Source organism: Hemiscyllium ocellatum, chromosome 46 (assembly GCF_020745735.1).
Source record: "Hemiscyllium ocellatum isolate sHemOce1 chromosome 46, sHemOce1.pat.X.cur, whole genome shotgun sequence".
NCBI classification, from domain to species: Eukaryota; Metazoa; Chordata; class Chondrichthyes; order Orectolobiformes; family Hemiscylliidae; genus Hemiscyllium; species Hemiscyllium ocellatum.
In genome coordinates, this window is record NC_083446.1 from 8,495,985 (window position 1) to 8,515,432 (window position 19,448).

The 19,448-nt window shown below is 49.6% G+C and overlaps 1 protein-coding gene across 1 annotated transcript in view; it reads left to right on the forward strand.

The window, feature by feature from the left end:
* Positions 1-19,448, forward strand: part of LOC132836189 (neurexin-2-like) — a 1,025,492-nt gene that overhangs the window by 453,056 nt on the left and 552,988 nt on the right. The window contains exons 16-17 of the mRNA XM_060855516.1: positions 5,826-6,207; positions 7,202-7,392. Coding sequence (XP_060711499.1) covers positions 5,826-6,207; positions 7,202-7,392 — 573 coding nt within the window. The remainder of the gene's footprint in view (positions 1-5,825; positions 6,208-7,201; positions 7,393-19,448) is intronic.

The window sequence follows — 19,448 nt, forward strand, 5'->3', positions numbered from 1 at the left end:
GATATTGCAAAATATAAATACCGTAAAATGTATAACTTGTTTTCATCATAAGACTGCATCATTTTGATGGGAACAGGTCCTGATTAGGAGCTGACCTTGTAAAACCCCAATAATTGCTGCCTAGTTTACAATGGAATGGCTTATAGCTCTGTATTGAAGAGGTGCAGACCCGAGTCACTATACCATTTAATTTAATACAGTACTGACATGAGCAGGCCATTCGGCTCACCAAGCCTGTGCTGCGTCCTAGTCCTTATTTACGCCCGTCCAATTACTGTTCCTAGGAGACAGCGAGGGCTGCAGATGCTGGAGATCAGAGTCAAGAGTGCGGTGCTGAAAAAGCACAGCAGGTCAGGCAGCATCCGAGGAGCAGGAGACTCAACACTTCGAGCATGAGCCCTTCATCAGGAATGAGGCAGGATGATTCCTAAAACGTTGACTCTCCTGCTCCTCAGATGCTGCCTGACCTGCTGTGTTTTTCCAGTGCCAACCACTTCAAATGCCCGTGCCCAGTTTCTGTTCGCCTCCTGTTCCACATGTCTGTCAAGATGCGCCTTAAACATTGCTGATGTGCCTGTTCCCACCACCTCCCACGTTCCGGCACCCTCTGTGTGAACGATTTTCCCTGCCCTGCTCCCCTCAACCTCCCCTCCCTCACCTCACCCTGTTGTGGTTGACCTTTCTACCCTGGGAGGAGGGCGAAGCCTCTGCCTATCCACCCTCTCTCTTAAGTTTGCTGACCTCTATCAGGTCACTCCCCTCCCTCCCCCAGCCTCCGTCTTTCCAGCGAATGCAATCCGAGTTTATCCAACCTCACCCCGTAACCAAAAACCCTCCAGACCAGGCCAACACCCTGGTAAACCTCCTCCGCACCCTCTCCAAAGCCTCCCCCTGGTCACGTGGTGATCAGAACTGCACGCAATATTCCGAATGTATTTTGTAACCTGTAACGTAACTTGCCAACTTTTATATTCGCTGGCCTGCACGACGAAGGCAAGCTTGCTGGATATCTTCCTGACTATTTGTGTGGCCACTTTCAGGGACCTGTCCACCCACATCCCTGTGTTTGTCAACGTTCCCAACGGTTTTGCCATTTATTGTATAAATTGCAACTGCATTTGATCTTCCATATTGCATCCCCTTGCATTTGTCTGGATTAAACTCCATCTGCCATTTCTGTGCCCCGATCTGCAAACTATCTACATCCTTTCAACAATCCTAATCGTTATCGGCAGCTCTGCCAATTAGAAAGTCATAAAGATGTACAGCACGGAAACAGACCCTTCAGCCCAACTCCTCCATACTGACCATAGAAGCATAAAGATGTACAGCACGTAAACAGACCCTTCGGCCCAACCCCTCCATACTGACCATAGAGTCATAGTGATGTACAGCACGGATACAGACCCTTCGGCCCAACCCCTCTCTACTGACCATAGAGTCATAGCAATGTACAGCACGGAAACAGACCCTTCGGCCCAACTCGTCCATACTGACCAGAGTCATAAAGATGTACAGCACGGAAACAGACCATTCGGCCCAACTCGTCCATACTGACCAGAGTCATAGAGATGTAGAGCACGGAAACAGACCTTTCGGCCCAACCCCTCCATACTGACCATAGAGTCATAGAGATGTACAGCACAGAATCAGACCCTTTGGCCCAACCCGTCCGTGCCCACCAGATATCCTGACCTAATCTAATCCCATTTGCCAGCACTTGAGCCACATCCACCGAAGCCCATCCTATTCATATACCCATCCAGATGCCTCTTACATTCTGGTGTTATCCGCAAATGTACTAATGAGACAAACCACAATTTCATCTAGATCAATTAAAGATATTTCAAACAAATACGATATATTGTTACACATTATGCAGCAATGACACAACACAAGCAGTGACAGAGAGAAGGGAGAGGGACTGGAGACTTGTAGAAAGAGAGAGAGAGAGAGAGAGAAAAACGGAGAAAGATATTCAGTGAACGAGAGAAAGAGGCAGAGAGAGAGAGAGACACTGACTGTGATAAACTTCACCCTCCTTTCTCGTCTTTCATTCCTGACAATATGCTCAGGACATGGCCAACACGTACAGATAACCTTTCACAGATAAATTAGAGTGACAAACAGAGCGTGATATATTATTTACAGTAATTACAACCCTCAAGACAGAACTAGACAACAAACATTTGCTCCTGCTTTGTTTCTGAGTCAAGGCCTTTAGTCAATCATTGCTCATTTGAACTTGGAGGATGCTCAGTCTCCATTTTAAATTGTCCCATAGCGCCCATGGATGTGCAGGTTAGGGTGGATTGGCCGTGCTAAATTATCCCATAGTGTCCATGGATGTGCAGGTTGGGGTAGATTGGCCATGCTAAATTGTCCCATAGTGCCCAGGGATGTGCAGGTTAGGGTGGATTGGCCGTGCTAAATTGTCCCATAGTGCCCAGGGATGTGCAGGTTAGGGTGGATTGGCCGTGCTAAATTATCCCATAGTGTCCATGGATGTGCAGGTTAGAGTGGATTGTCCGTGCTAAATTGTCCCATAGTGTCCAGGGGTGTGCAGGTTAGGGTGGATTGGCTGTGCTAAATTGTCCCATAGTGCCCAGGGATGTGCAGGTTAGGGTGGATTGGCCGTGCTAAATTGTCCCATAGTGCCCAGGGATGTGCAGGTTAGGGTGGATTGGCCGTGCTAAATTGTCCCATAGTTCCTAGGGATGTGCAGGTTAGGGTGGATTGGCCGTGCTAAATTGCTCCATAATGTCTAGGGATGACACCTTTGGTTGCACGCAGAAACACATTGTCGTCAGCATGTCATGCTTTAAGTGGTACCTGATCAGATGGGGAATGTGACCTCTCGATTCTCTGTTCACATGCTTCAGTTGTTACAATGATGGTATGAATCTGCCTCCAGGAGGCGCTAAAAGTGAGGCAGCTCCTAACAAAGGCACAAGTTCTTGACTGTCATTTTCAGGAACCCTCTGGGCTCATGACTGTCCTTAAGGAAGGGGTAATTTGCTTTATTTAACTGGTCTGGCCTACACGGGACTCCAGATCTCACAGCAATGGCCCAATCAACCCACTCACTTCGACTCTGAAGTGGCTGGTCATGCTGTGACGTTCCTCACAATCCACTGCGTTGGAGTATTCCAGAGGGCTGGAAGAAATAGGAACAGGGTAGGCCATTTGGCCCCTTCCAGATTGCTCCGCCATTCAATGGCTGGTCAGACACTCCTCACTTTTTCGCCCTTTCCCCTCGATTCCGCGACTGATCGGGAATCTCTTTGTCTCAGCCTTCAATATACACAATGACTCTGCCCCACACACAGATCTCTGAATTCCAAAGACTCCCAAGCCTCCTACAGCAGAAATTTCTCCTCATCTCAGTCTGAAATTGGCACCCCTTTATTCTGAGTTTGTGCCCTCTCTGGTCCCGGACTCTCCTATGAGGGGGAAACACCCTCTCTGCATTGAACCTGTCAAGCCCCTCAATGATAGGTCACCCCTCTCCTTCTAAATTCCAGTGGGTTGAGTCCCAACCTTTGCTCATGAGACAGTCCCTCCGTACCAGAGTCCCCCAAACTTGGGATGTAAATTGGATATGTATTGGAGGGATATGGGCCAGGTGCTGGCAGGTGGGACTAGATTAGGTTGGAATATCTGGTCGGCATGGACGGGTTGGACCAAAGGGTCTGTTTCCGTGCTGTACGTCTCTATGACTCTATATGACTGTGTGTGTGTGTGTGTGTGTGTCTGTGACTCTGTGCGTGTGTGTGTGTCTGTCTATCTGTGAGCCTGTGTGTGTATGTGTGTGTGTGTGTGTGTGTGTGTGTGTGTATATCTATGTGTGTGTCTGTCTATCTGTGTGCGAGAGTGCCTGTGTGTGGGGGGGAAGGTGTCTGTGTATGTGGGGGGGGGGGCTGTGTGTCTGTGTGTGTGTGTGGGGAGAGGAGAGGTGAGTCTATATGTATGTATGTCTGTCTGTGACTATGTGTGTCTGTATGTGTGTGTCTGTGTGTGAGTGTCTGTGTGTAGTGGGGGGAGATGAGTATTTGTGTGTCTGTGTATCTGTGTGCCTGTCTGTGTGTGTGAGAGAGTGTCTGTGTGGGGTCGAGAGAGGTGAGCTTGTGTGTGTGTGTGTGTGTGTGTGACTGTGACTATGTGTGTGTGTTTGTGTCTATGTGTGTGTGTGTGTATGTCTGTGGGTGCGTGTGTGTGTGTATGTGAGTGTCTGTCTGTGTGTGTGTCTGTGTGTGGGAGGAGGTGAGTATCTGTGTTTGTGTGAGTGTGTCTGTGTTTGGGGAGGGAGAGGTGAGTATGTCTGTGTGTAAGTGTGTGACTGTGATTATGTGTGTCTGTGACTGTGTGTGTATATGTGAGTGTGTGATTGTGACTGTTTGTGATTGTGACTCTGTGTGTGTATGTGACTGTCTCTGTGTGTGTGTGTGTGTGTGTGTGTGTAAAACACTCCAGATACTGAACTAAACATTAGAGAAGCTGAATAGGTCTGACTGCATCTTAGCTTTCACTCATTCATGGGATGAGGGGGTGGACAGCTGTATCAGTATTTAATTGCCCCTCTCCAGGTGCCCAAAGGGCAGTTATGTGTCAGATACAACACAAACGGTCTGGAGTCACATGCAGGCCCTGACCCAGATGGAAAAGCAGTTTCCTTTCCTAATACAGGTCCCGGAGAATCAGCTATCAGCAATGTTTTCATCTTCATCTCCATTCCAGATGGACCTTTCCCCAAACTGGCCACAGTGGGATTCAAACCCAGTCCCCAGAATGTTCCCCAGAGAGGTGGGGCGGGGGGTGATCTGAATTAATCGTTCAGTGATAATACACACCAGGACGTTGACTCCCCTCTCAGCGGGAGTGAAAGAAACAGAGTTAATGTTGCAACTTCAGCGTGGTCCTTCATCAGAACCTGAGACAGTCAAGAAACATTCTGCAGAAGAGTCATCATGGACTCGGAACGTTAACTCGGTCCATCTCTCTGTCTCTCTCCGTCTGTTGGTTTCTATCTCTCTTTCTTTCTTTCTGTGTCTATCTCTCTCTGTCTCTCTTTCTCTATCACTCTCTGCCTCTCTCTCCCTCTCTCTTGTCACCCTGACCCTCTGTCCTCCCTCCCTCTCTCCCCCCCCCCCCCCCCCCCCCCCCCCCCCCCCCACCCCTCTCCCTCTGTCCTCCCTCCCTCTCTCTCTTTTCTGGTGCTTTCTCTGTCTCTCTCTGTCTCTCTCTCTGACAAACAGGCAGTTTGTGGGTGTTGGGTGACAGGTGATGGATGATGGGTGTGTTTGGGTGACAGTTGATGGATGATGGTTGATGGGTGACGGGTGGTGGTTGATTGGTGATGGTGGTGTGTGAGTGATAGTAGATCGGTGACGGGGGTGGGTAACGGGTGATGGTTGTGTGTGAGTGATGGGTGATGGGTGTGTTTGAGTGACGGTTGATCGGTGACGGGTGATGGGTGACAGTTGATGGATGATGGGTGATGGATGATGGGTGATCGATGATGGGTGATAGTTGATGGGTGATAGATGATGGGTGATGATGATGGGTGATGGATGACGGTTGATGGGTGACGGATGATGGGTGACGGATGATGGGTGACGGATGATGGGTGACGGGTGATGGGTGACGGTTAATGGGTGATGGTTAATGAGTAAGGGTTGTGTGTGAGTGAAGGTTGATGTGTGACAGGGATGGGTGACGGGTGATGGTTGTCTGTGAGTGATGGGTGATGGTTGACGGTTGATGCATGATGGGTGACAGTGGGCGTTCCCCGGTGTGACCCTCCATTCTCTTCCTGCCGTCTTCAGGGCAGATGGCCGGTGACCACACGCGGCTAGAGTTTCACAACATCGAGACGGGCATCATGACGGAGAAGCGGTTCATCGCGATGGTGCCATCCAACTTCATCGGGCACCTGCAGAGCCTGCGCTTCAATGGCATGGACTACCTGGACCTGTGCAAGAACGGGGACATCAGCTACTGTGAGCTCAACGCCTTTTTCGGCATGCGGGACATCATCGCTGACCCGGTCACCTTCAAGACCAAGTCCAGCTACCTTGCTCTGGCCACTCTACAGGCCTACACCTCCATGCACCTCTTCCTGCAGTTCAAAACCACTGCCATTGACGGCCTCATTCTCTACAACAGCGGGGACGGCAACGACTTCATCGTCCTGGAGCTCGTCAAGGGGTGAGTGTCCAATGCCACGTGACTCCCTGCCAACGCCTCCCTGGAATCCCCATCCACCCTCCGGGGAAGCCATGGTGAAAGCTCCCTGCCCCCATGTGACTCCTTACTTATGCTTTCCAAGAATGCCAACTACCTCCTCCCACCTAGGGCTGTGCCAAAGCCGTCCCTGTCCCTCCCTTCAGGTGACTCCCTACCACTTCCTTCTGAGAATCTCACCTTCCACCCTCCCTCCCTGGACCCCGGGCCATGCCAGAAGCTGCCCCTTCAGGCCCCACGTGACTCTTTACCAACACTCGCCCCACTGGACTACGTCAAAGCTCTGTGTTTGGACCTCACGTGACTCCTGGGAGTCCCAACCCCACTTGCGCCTCGGGGCCATGCCAAAACCTGGCTGGATGGAGTGCCCAAGTGACTCCTTCCGAAGACCCCACCACTCTCCCTACCTCCAACCAAGAAGCCCATCCTTCAGATCCCACAGTCAAACCTCCTCACTCTAGCCCTACGTAACTCCTTCCCAACTCCCCACCAACTGAGCATCTCATCACCTCAGGCCATAGTCAAGCCTCCTCACTCTGGCCCCACTTAACTCCTTCCCAACTCCCTTCACACTGAGAACGCTCACTCCCAGGCTACGTCAAAACGCTCACCCACTTGGGGCCCCACGAGACACCTGGCCTGGTGCATCCCACCCACCCCACCAGGAATCCCCACCCCAGGGCGTGTGTCAAATTCTCCCCAGGCCTTACAGAGGGTAGGGGCAGGGGAAATCGAGGGGTACGATCCAGGACGAGGGGAATGGGTTACCCTTCGGTGTGGCCTAGTTGGGCCGAAGGGCCTGTTTCCACATGCTGGGGAATCGATGCCGGGGGGGGGGAATGGAGTTGTTGGCAGCGGAAGGGGAGTGGGATCGCGGGGGTGTGGCGCGTCGTTCATCCAAAACCCTGAAGCACTCGATCCTCCTCTCCCCCCCCCTTTTCTCTCTCTCGCCCCACAGCTACCTCCACTATGTCTTTGACCTGGGCAACGGGCCGTCCCTGATGAAGGGCAACTCGGAGAAGCCCCTCAACGACAACCAGTGGCATAACGTGATGGTGTCCCGTGACCCCAACAACGTTCACACCCTCAAGATCGACTCCAGGACGGTCACCCAGCATTCGAATGGCGCCCGCAACCTGGACCTCAAGGGTACGTTCTGGTGGGGGGTGCTCAGGGAGGGGGTTGGGAGGCGAAGATGTGCGAGGTTGGCGGTGAGTAAGGAGCTACCCACTCCCTTCGCCTGTGTTGACGAGGAGGTAGCAGGATCTCCTCCCTCCGCCAACAGGTGCCCTTTCGGGGTCGGTGTTTGATCCTGCCCCCTGATTGACCGAACCCCCACCCCCTCGCCCAGACCTTTCCTCCCATCTCAGAATAGAGGTCTCCCTCCCCCCACCTCAGCAGGTCAGTGTCTGTCTTCCCACTCCTCCCCACCCCCCCCATCACTGTGCCCAGTCTGAGGGCCCATATAGGACCCTGCATCTTCACGTTTCTCGGCTGCACCCCTCAGGATGCGCTGGGAACCCTTGCGCCGTCTCCGCAGTCACCGTTACTGCCGTCCAAGTTGTCGAAATCCAACTCAAGTGTCCATGTCGAGGGGTCAGCGTCCAGAGAAACACTCAGTCCTTCTTGAGTGTTGTTAGTGCTGCCTCCCCCTCCCCCATCCAAGGGAGCCTTCCCCCACACTCCAGGCATATGCCTTGATGACAGTGCAGAGACTGTGAGAGGGATTCTGGAGGTAAGTTACTCACTGAAGGATTCCCAGGCTGTGACCTGCTCTTGTGGTTTATAGTGGTATCTGTATGGTGACTCAAGCTTGGCTTCTGGTCAGTGGTAACTCCCAGGATGTTGACAATAGGGGAATTCAGTGATGGTAACACCATTGAATGTCAAGGGGGAGATGGTTAGATTCAGTGATGGTAACACCATTGAATGTCATGGGGGTGATGGTTAGATTTAGTGACGGTAACACCATTGAATGTCAAGGGGGTGATGGTCAGATTCAGTGATGGTAACACCATTTAATGTCAAGGGGGCGATGGTTAGATTCAGTGATGGTAAGACCATTGAATGTCAAGGGGGTGATGGTCAGATTCAGTGATGGTAACAACATTGAATGTCAAGGGAGAGATGGTTAGATTCAGTGATGGTAACAACATTGAATGTCAAGGGCGAGATGGTTAGATTCAGTGATGGTAACAACATTGAATGTCATGGGGGCGATGGTTAGATTCAGTGATGGTAACACCATTGAATGTCAAGGGGGTGATGGTTAGACTCAGTGATGGTAACACCATTGAGTGGCAAAGGGGGTGATGGTTAGATTGTCTCTTATTGGAGAAGATGGTCCTGTGTCTTGAACCTGTGTTGTTGGAAAGGGAATGTAGGCCCCACAGAGGTGACTGAACGAAGAGGACGTGGCTTCCTTTGAAGTTAATGGAGGCAGCCTGCAGTACAGCAAGGAACCAGCAGAGGGAAATGTTTACCTGCAGATGGAGTCCTCAGTTGTCAGAGGACAAAACAAACATGAATTAAACCAATCAGGCTTCCCGTTTCTGTTCATCAGCTGGTACTTCAGTTTATTTCACTGTTCTGTCCATTAGGTTCAGGGATTAAGGAACTTTGATTGGAACACATCCCTACAATCTGAAAAATAGCCCATCAAACACTTTCAGGGGAGACTCCAAAATCTTACAATCCTCACAAGGAGTATCACTTTTCTCGTCTCTGTTTTAAAAGGGAGCCCTGTATTTTCAAACGTCAGCCCTCATTCTAGATTTTCCCACAATATCCTCTCCATATTGTTATGGACCAGGCCAAACCCCGTCAAAATATTTTAAGGCTGGAGCTGGGATCCTAACTTTTTCTTAATTGAAATGTGCAGCGTCTGTCCCAGATGCAATTTGACCACTTGACATTCAACCAAACACAATTTATTCAAATGCTGTAGTTAAAATGCAACAAAATAAGGAAGAACTTGGAATAACTTAACTCAATTTGAAAACTTAATCGAATGATAGATACAGCACCAATAACTAATTAACTGGTTCAATTTGGTAATATCCCATGTACCCCCACCCCCCACCCCACCCTTGGGGAAAACAAAAGGCAAATTCAGTAAAGCCAGATCTCGTCTAACATGTCATCCAGCAGTCGCTGGAAAAGCACAGCAGGCTAGGCAGCATCCGAGGAGCAGGGGAACTGACGTTTCGGGCCTATGCCCTTCGTCTGTAACCCAGCAGCCCAGAAAGAGAAGTTGCAACTTTTGTCTGTAATTGAGAGAGCGAAAAATAAGCTTCCACTTGTTCAAGACCCCAACATCAACTGAAAGCGAAAAATCCCTGGTTCTGTGGGCTGGGATCATAACCACACCCAGCCGGGCTGCTGCTATTGTTCCAGCCTTTCATTAAAAACCGAATAACCCAGGCTTCACAAGTTGTTGATCTTCTCATTGACTGCTCATCACCTGTCCCCATCAGAAATTGGGACAAACTTACCTGCCTGAAAACTGTGGCACCTTCACAACATCCATCCAATCAAAAACACCTGTCATTCCGGAGATCTGATTCCACAAACTGGAGATTTTTGGTGTTTCCTGTGGTAGCCATCAATTGTGCCATGTTCCTTCCCTCTGAATCTAATCTTGGATTCTCTTCCTCTCTTCATTTACCTTTCAATGCACTTGGATTCAGTCTTTGTCTATCACTTTACGGTCCGAGAGATGTACAGCACTGAAACAGACCCTTTGGTCCAACCCACCCATGCTGACCAGATATCCCAACCCAATCTAGTCCTATTTACCGGCACCCGGCCCATATCCCTCCAAACCCTTCCTATTCATGTCCCCATCCAAATGCCTCTTAAATGTTGTCATTGTACCAGCCTTCACCACTTCCTCTGGCAGCTCATTCCATACATGCACCACCCTCTGCGTGAAAAAGATACCCCCTAGGTCCCTTCTAAAATCTTTCCCCTCTCATCTTAAACCTATGCCCTCTAGTTCTGGACTCTCCCACCCCAGGGAAATAGACATCACCTTGCTAATTTACTCTATCCATGCCCCTCATGATTTTATAAACATCTATAAGGTCACCCCTCAGCCTCCGATGCTCCAGGGAAAACAGCCCCAGCCTGTTCAGCCTCTCCCTGTAGCTCAAACCTTCCAACCCTGGCAACATCCTTGTAAATCTTTTCTGCACCCTTTCTAGTGTCACATTCTTCCTGTAGCAGGGAGACCAGAATTGCTCGCAATGTTCCAAAAAGTGGCCTAACCAATGTCCTGTACAGCCGCAACATGACCTCCCAACTTCTGTACTCAATGCACTGACCAATAAAGGAAAGCATACCAAACGCCTTCTTCACTATCCTATCTACCTGCGACTCCACTTTCAAGGGACTATGAACCTCTACCCCAAGGTCTCTTTGTTCAGCAACACTCCCCAGGACCTTACCATTAAGTGTATTAGTCCTGCCCCTCCCTTTCCAAAATACAGCACCTCACATTTATCTAAATTAAACTCCATCTGCCATTCCTTGGCCCATCTGATCAAGGTCCTGTTGTACTCTGAGGTAACCTTCTTCACTGTCCACTGCACCTCCAATTTTGGTGTAACCTGCAAACTGGCTAACTCAATTCCTCCTCTGTTCACATCCAAATCATTTAGGCCTCCTGTTTATTTTTCAATCCCCACGCCACGGTGCTGATGGGGAAAGACTCCTTGTGTTGTTGGAAAACAATGTGCCAATGTCCTGATGGCCTTTTTGCCTTTGACAGATTTCCAGCGGCGTTGCAATGTGAAATATTTAGGAGAGGCAGAGATATGGGAGAGAGCAAGAGAGAGAAAATGAGAGACTGAAGGATAGAAAGAGAGAGAGAGAAATGAAAGGAAATTAAAAACGAAAGAGGGAGAGCGAAAGCGAGGGAAAAAAGAGAGAGGGAAAATGAAAGAAATGAAGAGGAGGAGGAATAGAGTGAGCAGAGGAAATGAAGAGAAAGAGAGTGAAAGAGGAAGGAGGAAGAGAGTGAGAAAGAGAGAAAGAAGCAGGGATGAGAGAAACAGAGAGATAAAGGAAGGGACAAAGAAAAAGGGGAAGCGAGAGAGAAAGAGAAAAAGATTTTTTTTAAAAGGGAGAGAAAGAAGAGAGAGAAAATGAAAGAAAAGGAGGAATGGAGAGAGAGAAAGTGGAAAAGAAGGAGAGAAAGAGACGGGGCGAGAGAAAGAGAGTGAGAGGAAAGGAAAAAGAGAAGAAAACAGAAAAAAAAGAGAAAAAGATATAAGCAAATGAAGGGAAAAGAAAGGGGTAAAGGAAAAGAGAGTGAGAAAGAGAGAAGGGGAGTAGAGAAATAGAAAAATGGGAGATGAGAGAAAGAGAAGCAGAAAGAAGCTGAAAAGAGAGAGAAAAGGCAGAAATAGAATGAGCGATTAGAATATCAGGTGGCTGTTCTTGACCAGCACAGACCTGATGGGCTGAAGGGCCTTTATCCTGTCCTATAGATCTCTATGATTGGGTAAGGAAAGGAGAGAGACTGAGAGTAACACAAGAAACAAAGAGGAGAAAGAGAGGGAAGGGAGGAATGAGAAAAGGAGGGGGTTTGAAGGAAGGCTGAGAGAAGGCCTGAAGATGGGCAGCATGCCCTTTGGCTGGTGTGTTCGGTTTCACTGTGTTCCCATCAGCGATGCCCTCTGATACGTGCTCAGTGGCTGCCCATGCCCTGAGGCTGGATTACAGGCAACTGACAGAGTCAGTAATATAACTGGGACATCATCGCCCCCCCCGCCCCACTCCTCCCACTGTCTAATATCAGACCGAATTATAACACCATCAGATATAGGAGCACAATGAGGCCATTCGGCCCATCGAGTCTGCTCCGCCAATCGATGATAAGTTTCTCAACCCCATTCTCCCCATCACCCTCGCTCTCCCTCACCAAACAGGACCCCATCTCTCTCTGTCTCAGTGACTTGCCCTCCACTGCCCTCTGTGACAATGAGTCCCACAGACTCCCCCCTCTCCCCGGCTGGAGAAATTCCTCCCCATCTCAGTCCCTTCCCTCTGAGGCTGTGCCCTCGGGTCCATGTCCCTCCTAAACATCTTCCCCACGCCCACTCTACCCAGGCCCTCAGTATTCTGGAAGTTTCAATCAAACTTCCCCCCCCCCCCAATCCTTCTAAAACCCATCGAGTACAGACCCAGAGTCCTCACCCACTCCTCATACGACAAGCCCCTCATCCCCTGGATCGTTCTTGTAAATCTCCTCTGGACCCCTCCCTCCAAGGGCCAGCACCATCCTTCCTTAGACACGGAGTCCGAAACTGCTCACGATATTCCCAATGTGGTCTGACCAGAGCCTTATAGAGCCTCAGCAGCACATCCCTGCTCGGAAATGAACACTAAGGTCACATTTGCCTTCCTGACTGAGCCTGTGTGTTAACCTGAAGGGAATCCTGAACCGGGACTCCCAAGTCCCTTTGTGCCTCAGATTTCCGCAGCCTTTCTCTGTGTGGAAAATAGTCCGCCCTTCTCTTCTTCCGACCAAAGTCTTCGGCACGCTGCAAGGTCAGGCCAATCAGCCCAACATCTCACCTTTATAAACGATTCCTCCAACTCCTATCTCCTCTCTCTGCTTCACTTCAAGCTCTACCCCTCACCACCAACACCTCCCCCAACCAGAAATAGGATCACCCTGTTCAGTTGGCGCTGACCCTGATTTGTACTGGCCTGCCCAAAAGCCTACCAGGATTCACCAATTGATGCCCAATTCATTTAACCACCATGATGAGCTCATTCTCCTTGACCAATAAGTCCCTAGGGTTCCTGGGTCAGTCTCCCTACCACCCTACACAGTCGGGCCTCCCTTGTTGGTGACCGTCTGTTATGGGAGTTCCTGAATTTGCCTTTCCCCTCTCTGTCCACTCAATCAATAACATTTGATCGTCTTTCAGACTTCGGTCAGGTCTCTCTGCACACTCTGGGGTTTCCGTGTGCAGGTTAGAGCAGTGTAGCCATGCTCAGTTGCTCATGGAGTCCAGGCTAGGTGGGTTAGCCGTGGGAAACCAAGGGTTACAGGGATAAGGTAGAGGGGTGGGTCAAGATGGGATGCTCTTCAGATGGTCGGTGTGGGCTTGATGGGCCGAATGGCCTGCTTCCACATTGTTAGGATTCTATGATTCTCTGATAGATCAGGGCTGTATCCTCTCCTGAACAGATCTCGAGGGGAATTGGCTTGGTGGGTTTGCAGGGCATGTTCACTGTTGTGGTAGAATCTACACTTGGGTCATTGTGTGAGTGTGTGAGTTTGAGTGTGTGAGAGAGTGTGTGAATGTGTGTGTGGTAAAGTGTCAATGTGTGTGTGTGAGTTTGTGAGTATGAGTGTGTGAATGTGTGTGTGTCTGTATGGGTGTGTGAATGTGTGTATGAGAATGAGTGTGTGTGAGAGTGTGTCAATGTATGTGTGAGTTTGAGAATGAGTGTGAATGAGTGTATGTATGGGTGTGTTAGAGTGTGTGAATGTGTGTGAGACAGTGTGTGAATGTGTGTGAGAGAGTGTGTGAATGAGTATGAGTGTGTGAATGCATTTGCGAGTGTGAGAATGTGTGTGAATGCGTGTGCGAGTGTGTGTGAATGTGTGTGTGTGTGTGAATGCGTGTGTGTATGTGAGAGAGTGTGTATGAATGTGTGAGTGAGAGTGTGTGAATGCGTGTGTGTGTGAGAGAGTGTGAGAATGTGTGTGTGTGAATGCGTGTGAGAGAATGTGTGTGAATGTGTGTGTGTCAGAGTGTGTGAGTATGTGTGTGTGTATGAGAGAGTGTGTGAGTATGCATATCGTATGAGTTGGTCTGTGAGTGTGAGAGTGTGTGAGAGAGAGAGAGAGTGAGTGTGTGTTTGTGTGTGAGTGTGTGAGAGTGAGCGTGTATTGAACACAAGACTGCAGATCGAAACAGCTTGGTGTTTCTCGGAGTCAGTGATCGATTGTTCACTCTGCCTCATTAGTTCTGAACCAAAGTGGAACATCCAGCCGCAGAGCCAAGTGGCTGGAATGTGAGGACACCACCATTACCCTCCCCTCGCCCCCTTGGATTGGCTCAGACATGCTTCACCTGGCACACCAAATTAACCCGAGATCCAGAGAGAGAGGAAAAGTGTGTGTGAGAGAGAGAATGAGTGTGAGAGAGAGTGTGAGAGAGAAAGTGAGTGTGTGAGAGAGAGAGTGGGTGAGTGAGCGAGTGAGAGAGTGGGTGATATTGGTAGGAAGAGGGGTGAGGATGTTAGGCAGGCTTTTAGGGAGCTAGGTTGGAAGCTCAGAGTTAGAACAAACAGAGTTGTAGTCTCTGGTTTGTTACCCGTGCCACGTGATAGAGAGTCGAGGAATAGGGAGAGAGAGCAGTTAAATGCGTGGCTACAGGGATGGTGCAGGAGGGAGGGATTCCGGTTTCTGGACAACTGGGGTTCTTTCTGGGGAAGGTGGGACCTCTATAAAAAGGATGGTCTACACCTGAACCTGAGGGGCACCAGTATCCTTGGGGGGAGGTTTGCTAGTGCTCTTTGGGAGGGTTTAAACTAACTCCGCCGGGGCATGGGAACCTGGACTGTAGCTTTAGGGTACAGGACCTTGAGTGTAGGGAGGTTATGAATAATGCAGCGATCTCGAAGGAGGGTGCCTGTAAACAGAAGGGTGGATTGAAGTGTGTATACTTCAATGCCAGAAGTATAAGAAATAAGGTAGGTGAACTTGCAGCGTGGGTTGGTACCTGGGACTTCGATGTTGTGGCCATTACAGAGACGTGGGTAGAACAGGGACAAGAATGGCTGTTGCAGGTTCCAGGGTTTAAATGTTTTAGTAGGATCAGACATGGGGGTAAAAAAGGGGGAGGTGTGGCATTACTTGTCAAAGATAGTATTACAGCAGTGGAATGGACGATGGAAGAGGACTTGCCATCTGAGGTAGTTTGGGCTGAGGTTAGAAATAGGAAAGGTGAGGTCACCCTGTTAGGTGTTTCCTACAGGCCTCCTAATAGTCCTAGAGAAGTAGAGGATAATATTGCGAGGATGATTCAGGAAAAGAGTGAAGGTAGCAGGGTGGTTGTTATGGGGGACTTTAACTTCCCAGATATTGACTGGGAGAGCTATAGCTCGAGTTCATTAGATGGGTCGGTGTTTGTCCAATGTGTGCAGGAGGGTTTCCTGACACAATATGTAGACAGGCCAACAAGAGGTGAGGCTATACTGGATTTGGTTCTAGGTAATGAACCAGGCCAGGTGTTAGACTTGGAGGTAGGTGAGCACTTCGGGGACAGTGACCACAACTCGGTGACTTTTACTTTAGTGATGGAGAGGGATAAGTGTGCGCCGCAGGGCAAGAGTTATAGCTGGGGGCAGGGAAATTATGATGCAGTGAGGCATGACTTAGGATGTGTGGATTGGAAAAACAGGCTTCAAGAGAAGAACACTAATGAGATGTGGGGATTGTTCAAGGAGCAGCTACTACGTGTCCTCGATAAGTATGTACCAGTCAGGCATGATGTAAAGGGCCTTGTGAGGCAGCCGTGGTTTAGTAAGGAATTGGAATCCCTTGTGAAAGGGAAGAAGGCGGCATATGTAAAGATGAGGCGTGAAGGTTCAGTTGGGGCGATAGAGAGTTATAAGGTAGCCAGGAAGGATCTAAAGAGAGAGCTAAGAGAAGCGAGAAGGGGACATGAAAAGTCTTTAGCTGGTAGGATTAGGGAAAACCCAAAGGCTTTCTATAGGTATGTCAGGAATAAAAGGATGACTAGGGTAGGTATCAGTCCAGTCAAGGATAGTAGTGGGAAGTTGTGTGTGGAGGCAGAGGAGATTGGAGAGACACTAAATCAATACTTTTCATCAGTATTCACTCAGGAACAGGACACTGTTGCTGATGTGAATATGGAGTCACAAATGATTAGAATGGATGGCCTGGAAATATGCAGGGAAGAGGTTCTGGGAATATTGGAGAGGATGAAAATAGATAAGTCTCCTGGGCCTGATGGCATTTACCCTAGGATCCTATGGGAAGCTAGGGAGGAGATAGCAGAGCCATTGGCCTGGATTTTTATGTCGTCATTGTCAACGGGAATAGTACCAGAGGACTGGAGGATAGCGAATGTGGTCCCCTTGTTCAAGAAAGGGAGTAGGGATAGCCCTAGTAACTATAGGCCAGTGAGTCTGACTTCAGTGGTGGGCAAAGTCTTAGAGAGAATGGTAAGGGATAAGATTCATGAACATCTGGATAGGATAACGTGATCAAGGATAGCCAGCATGGTTTTGTGAAGGGCAGGTCGTGCCTCACAAACCTTATTGAGTTCTTTGAGAAGGTGACTAAGGAAGTGGACGAGGGTAAAGCAGTAGATGTTGTGTATATGGATTTTAGTAAGGCGTTCGATAAGGTTCCCCATGGTAGGCTAATGCTAAAACTACGGAGGTATGGCATTGAGGATACATTAGAGGTTTGGATTAGGAATTGGCTGGCTGGAAGGAGACAGAGGGTAGTAGTTGATGGACTATGTTCATCTTGGAGTGCAGTTACGAGCGGTGTACCACAAGGATCTGTTTTGGGACCATTGCTTTTTGTTATCTTTATAAATGATCTAGAGGAAGGGCTTGAAAGCTGGGTAAGCAAGTTTGTGGATGACACAAAAGTCGGTGGAGTTGTGGATAGTGAGGAAGGAAGTGGTAGGTTACAGCGGGATATAGATAAGTTGCAGAGCTGGGCAGAAATGTGGCAAATGGAATTCAATGTAGCTAAGTGTGAAGTCATTCACTTTGGTAGGAGTAACAAGAAGATGGATTACTGGGCTAATGGTAGGCTACTTGGTAATGTGGATGAGCAGAGGGATCTTGGTGTCCATGTACACAGATCTCTGAAAGTTGCCACCCAGGTAAATAGTGCTGTGAGGAAGGCATATGGTGTACTGGGCTTTATTGGTAGAGGAATTGAGTTCCGGAGTCCTGAGGTCATGTTGCAACTGTATAAGACTCTGGTGCAGCCTCATCTGGAGTATTGTGTGCAGTTTTGGTCGCCATACTATAGGAAGGATGTGGATGCATTGGAATGAGTGCAGAGGAGGTTTACCAGGATGTTGCCTGGAATGGTAGGAAAATCTTATGAGGAAAGGCTGAGGGACTTGGGGCTGTTCTCATTGGAGAAGAGAAGGTTTAGGGGAGATTTGATAGAGGTGTATAAGATGATTAGGGGTTTAGATAGGGTCGACACTGAGAACCTTTTACCGCTAATGGAGTCAGGTGTTACTAGGGGACACAGCTTTAAATTAAGGGGTGGTAGGTATAGGACAGATGTTAGGGGTAGATTCTTTACACAGTGGGTTGTGAGTTCATGGAATGCCCTGCCAGTAGCAGTGGTGAACTCTCCTTTATGGTCATTTAAGCGGGCATTGGATAGGCATTTGGAAGTTATTGGGCTAGTGTAGGTTAGGTAGGATTCGGTCGGCGCAACATCGAGGGCCGAAGGGCCTGTACTGCGCTGTATCTTTCTATGTTCTATGTTCTATGTGAGACAGTGAGAGAGAGAGAGTGAGGGAGCCAGAGAGAGACAGTGAGTGAGAGAGAAAGAGAGAGCGCGAGTGAGTGAGGGAGGGAGAGAGAGAGAGAGAGACAGAGGGTGAGGGAGAGAGAGGGAGGGGGAGGGAGAGAGAGGGGGAGAAAAGCATCTAGGATAACGACCAAACTGAGCAGGGGGCCATGCACATTCACAGAACGGTTACAGTGCTGTAAGAGGCCGCTGAGCCCATCCACCTACCTGTGTGCTATCTCCTGGAGCCAATATCCTGCCTCTTGCCCCACATCCCTCCTGAATACCTCCGTTCAACCCATCCTCCCCGACAACTCCAGGCAGGGACGCCCGGTTCTAATAATGGGAACCGAAGGAGGCCAGGAAGTCTCTGGGCAGAGCGGGAGGTGGGTGGGTGGGGGGGTGGGGAGGACTTGACCCAGCATTCGCCAAGACCGTGGCTGCTCTGTGTACGCTCCTCACGGACATCAGAACCAGGGTCATGGAGTAGACCACCTGACCCATTGTTGATGAAGGGATTAGGCCAGAAACGTGGCCTCTCCTGCTCCTCGGACCCTGTGCTTTCCCAGCGCCACACTCTCGACTCTGATCTCCAGCATCTCACCCCCTCGAGCCTGCCCCGCTATTCAATAAGATCGTGGCTGATCATTCCGTGGTCTCGGCTGCACTCACCTGCTCACCCTCCTCAACCTCTTTACTGTTCAGGAACCTATCTTTCTTCATCTTAAAGACATTCAACCAGGAAGCCTCAACTGGGCCGGGAATTCCACAGGTTCGCAACACTTTGGGTGGGAAGGTCCCTCCTCAGCTCAGTCCGAAACCTGCTCCCCTTTTTTTATTTTGATGCGATTTTGCGGCAGGTGAAGATGCCTGAAGGGCCTTGCAGTTGCCCCTGCTCCGATCCATCAATTCCCTTCATAATTTTAGATCTTCCTGTGAGATCTCACCGCCCCACCCCACCCCCCCATCATTTCTTCCAAATTCCAATGAGTATACAAAGTCTTCGAATACAGAATTTAAAAACCCTCCAGCATTGATTAGGATCGATTGACATTCATGTCAGAGTTTAAATCGTAACGGCGCATTCATGTTCTGAAGGGTGTTTCCTTCTAAGTCAGATTTTTCCCAAGTGGGCCTTTTTCAGAGACAGGGGTGAGGTGGTTGAATCCGGCTCTCCTGCTTTAGAGAGAGGGACACTGCCACTGTACACTACAACCCATCGACAAGAACTCCAAACGATCTGTGAACGAAGCGGTCAGACTAAGCTGTTTAAATAATGCCCCCTACACAACCTCATCAGCACATAGATGTCCTCAAGGATCAATATGTGAGATTACAACATCTCCACCTGCCCCCACCACCCCCAAACTCTGTCTCCTCCTACCCCACATCCCCTCCCTATCTCTGTAACCCCCTCTCGCCCCTACACCCCCTCCCTATCTCTGTAACCCCTTCCAACCCCTACATCCCCTCCCTACCTCTGTAACACCCTCTGGTCCCTACACCCCCTCCCTATCTCTGTAACCCCCTCCAGCCCTTACTCCCCCTCCCTATCTCTGTAACCCCCTCCGGCCCATACACAACCTCCCTATCTCAGTAACCCCCTCCATCCCCTACATCCCCTACCTATCTCTGTAACCCCCTCCATCCCCTACACCCTCTA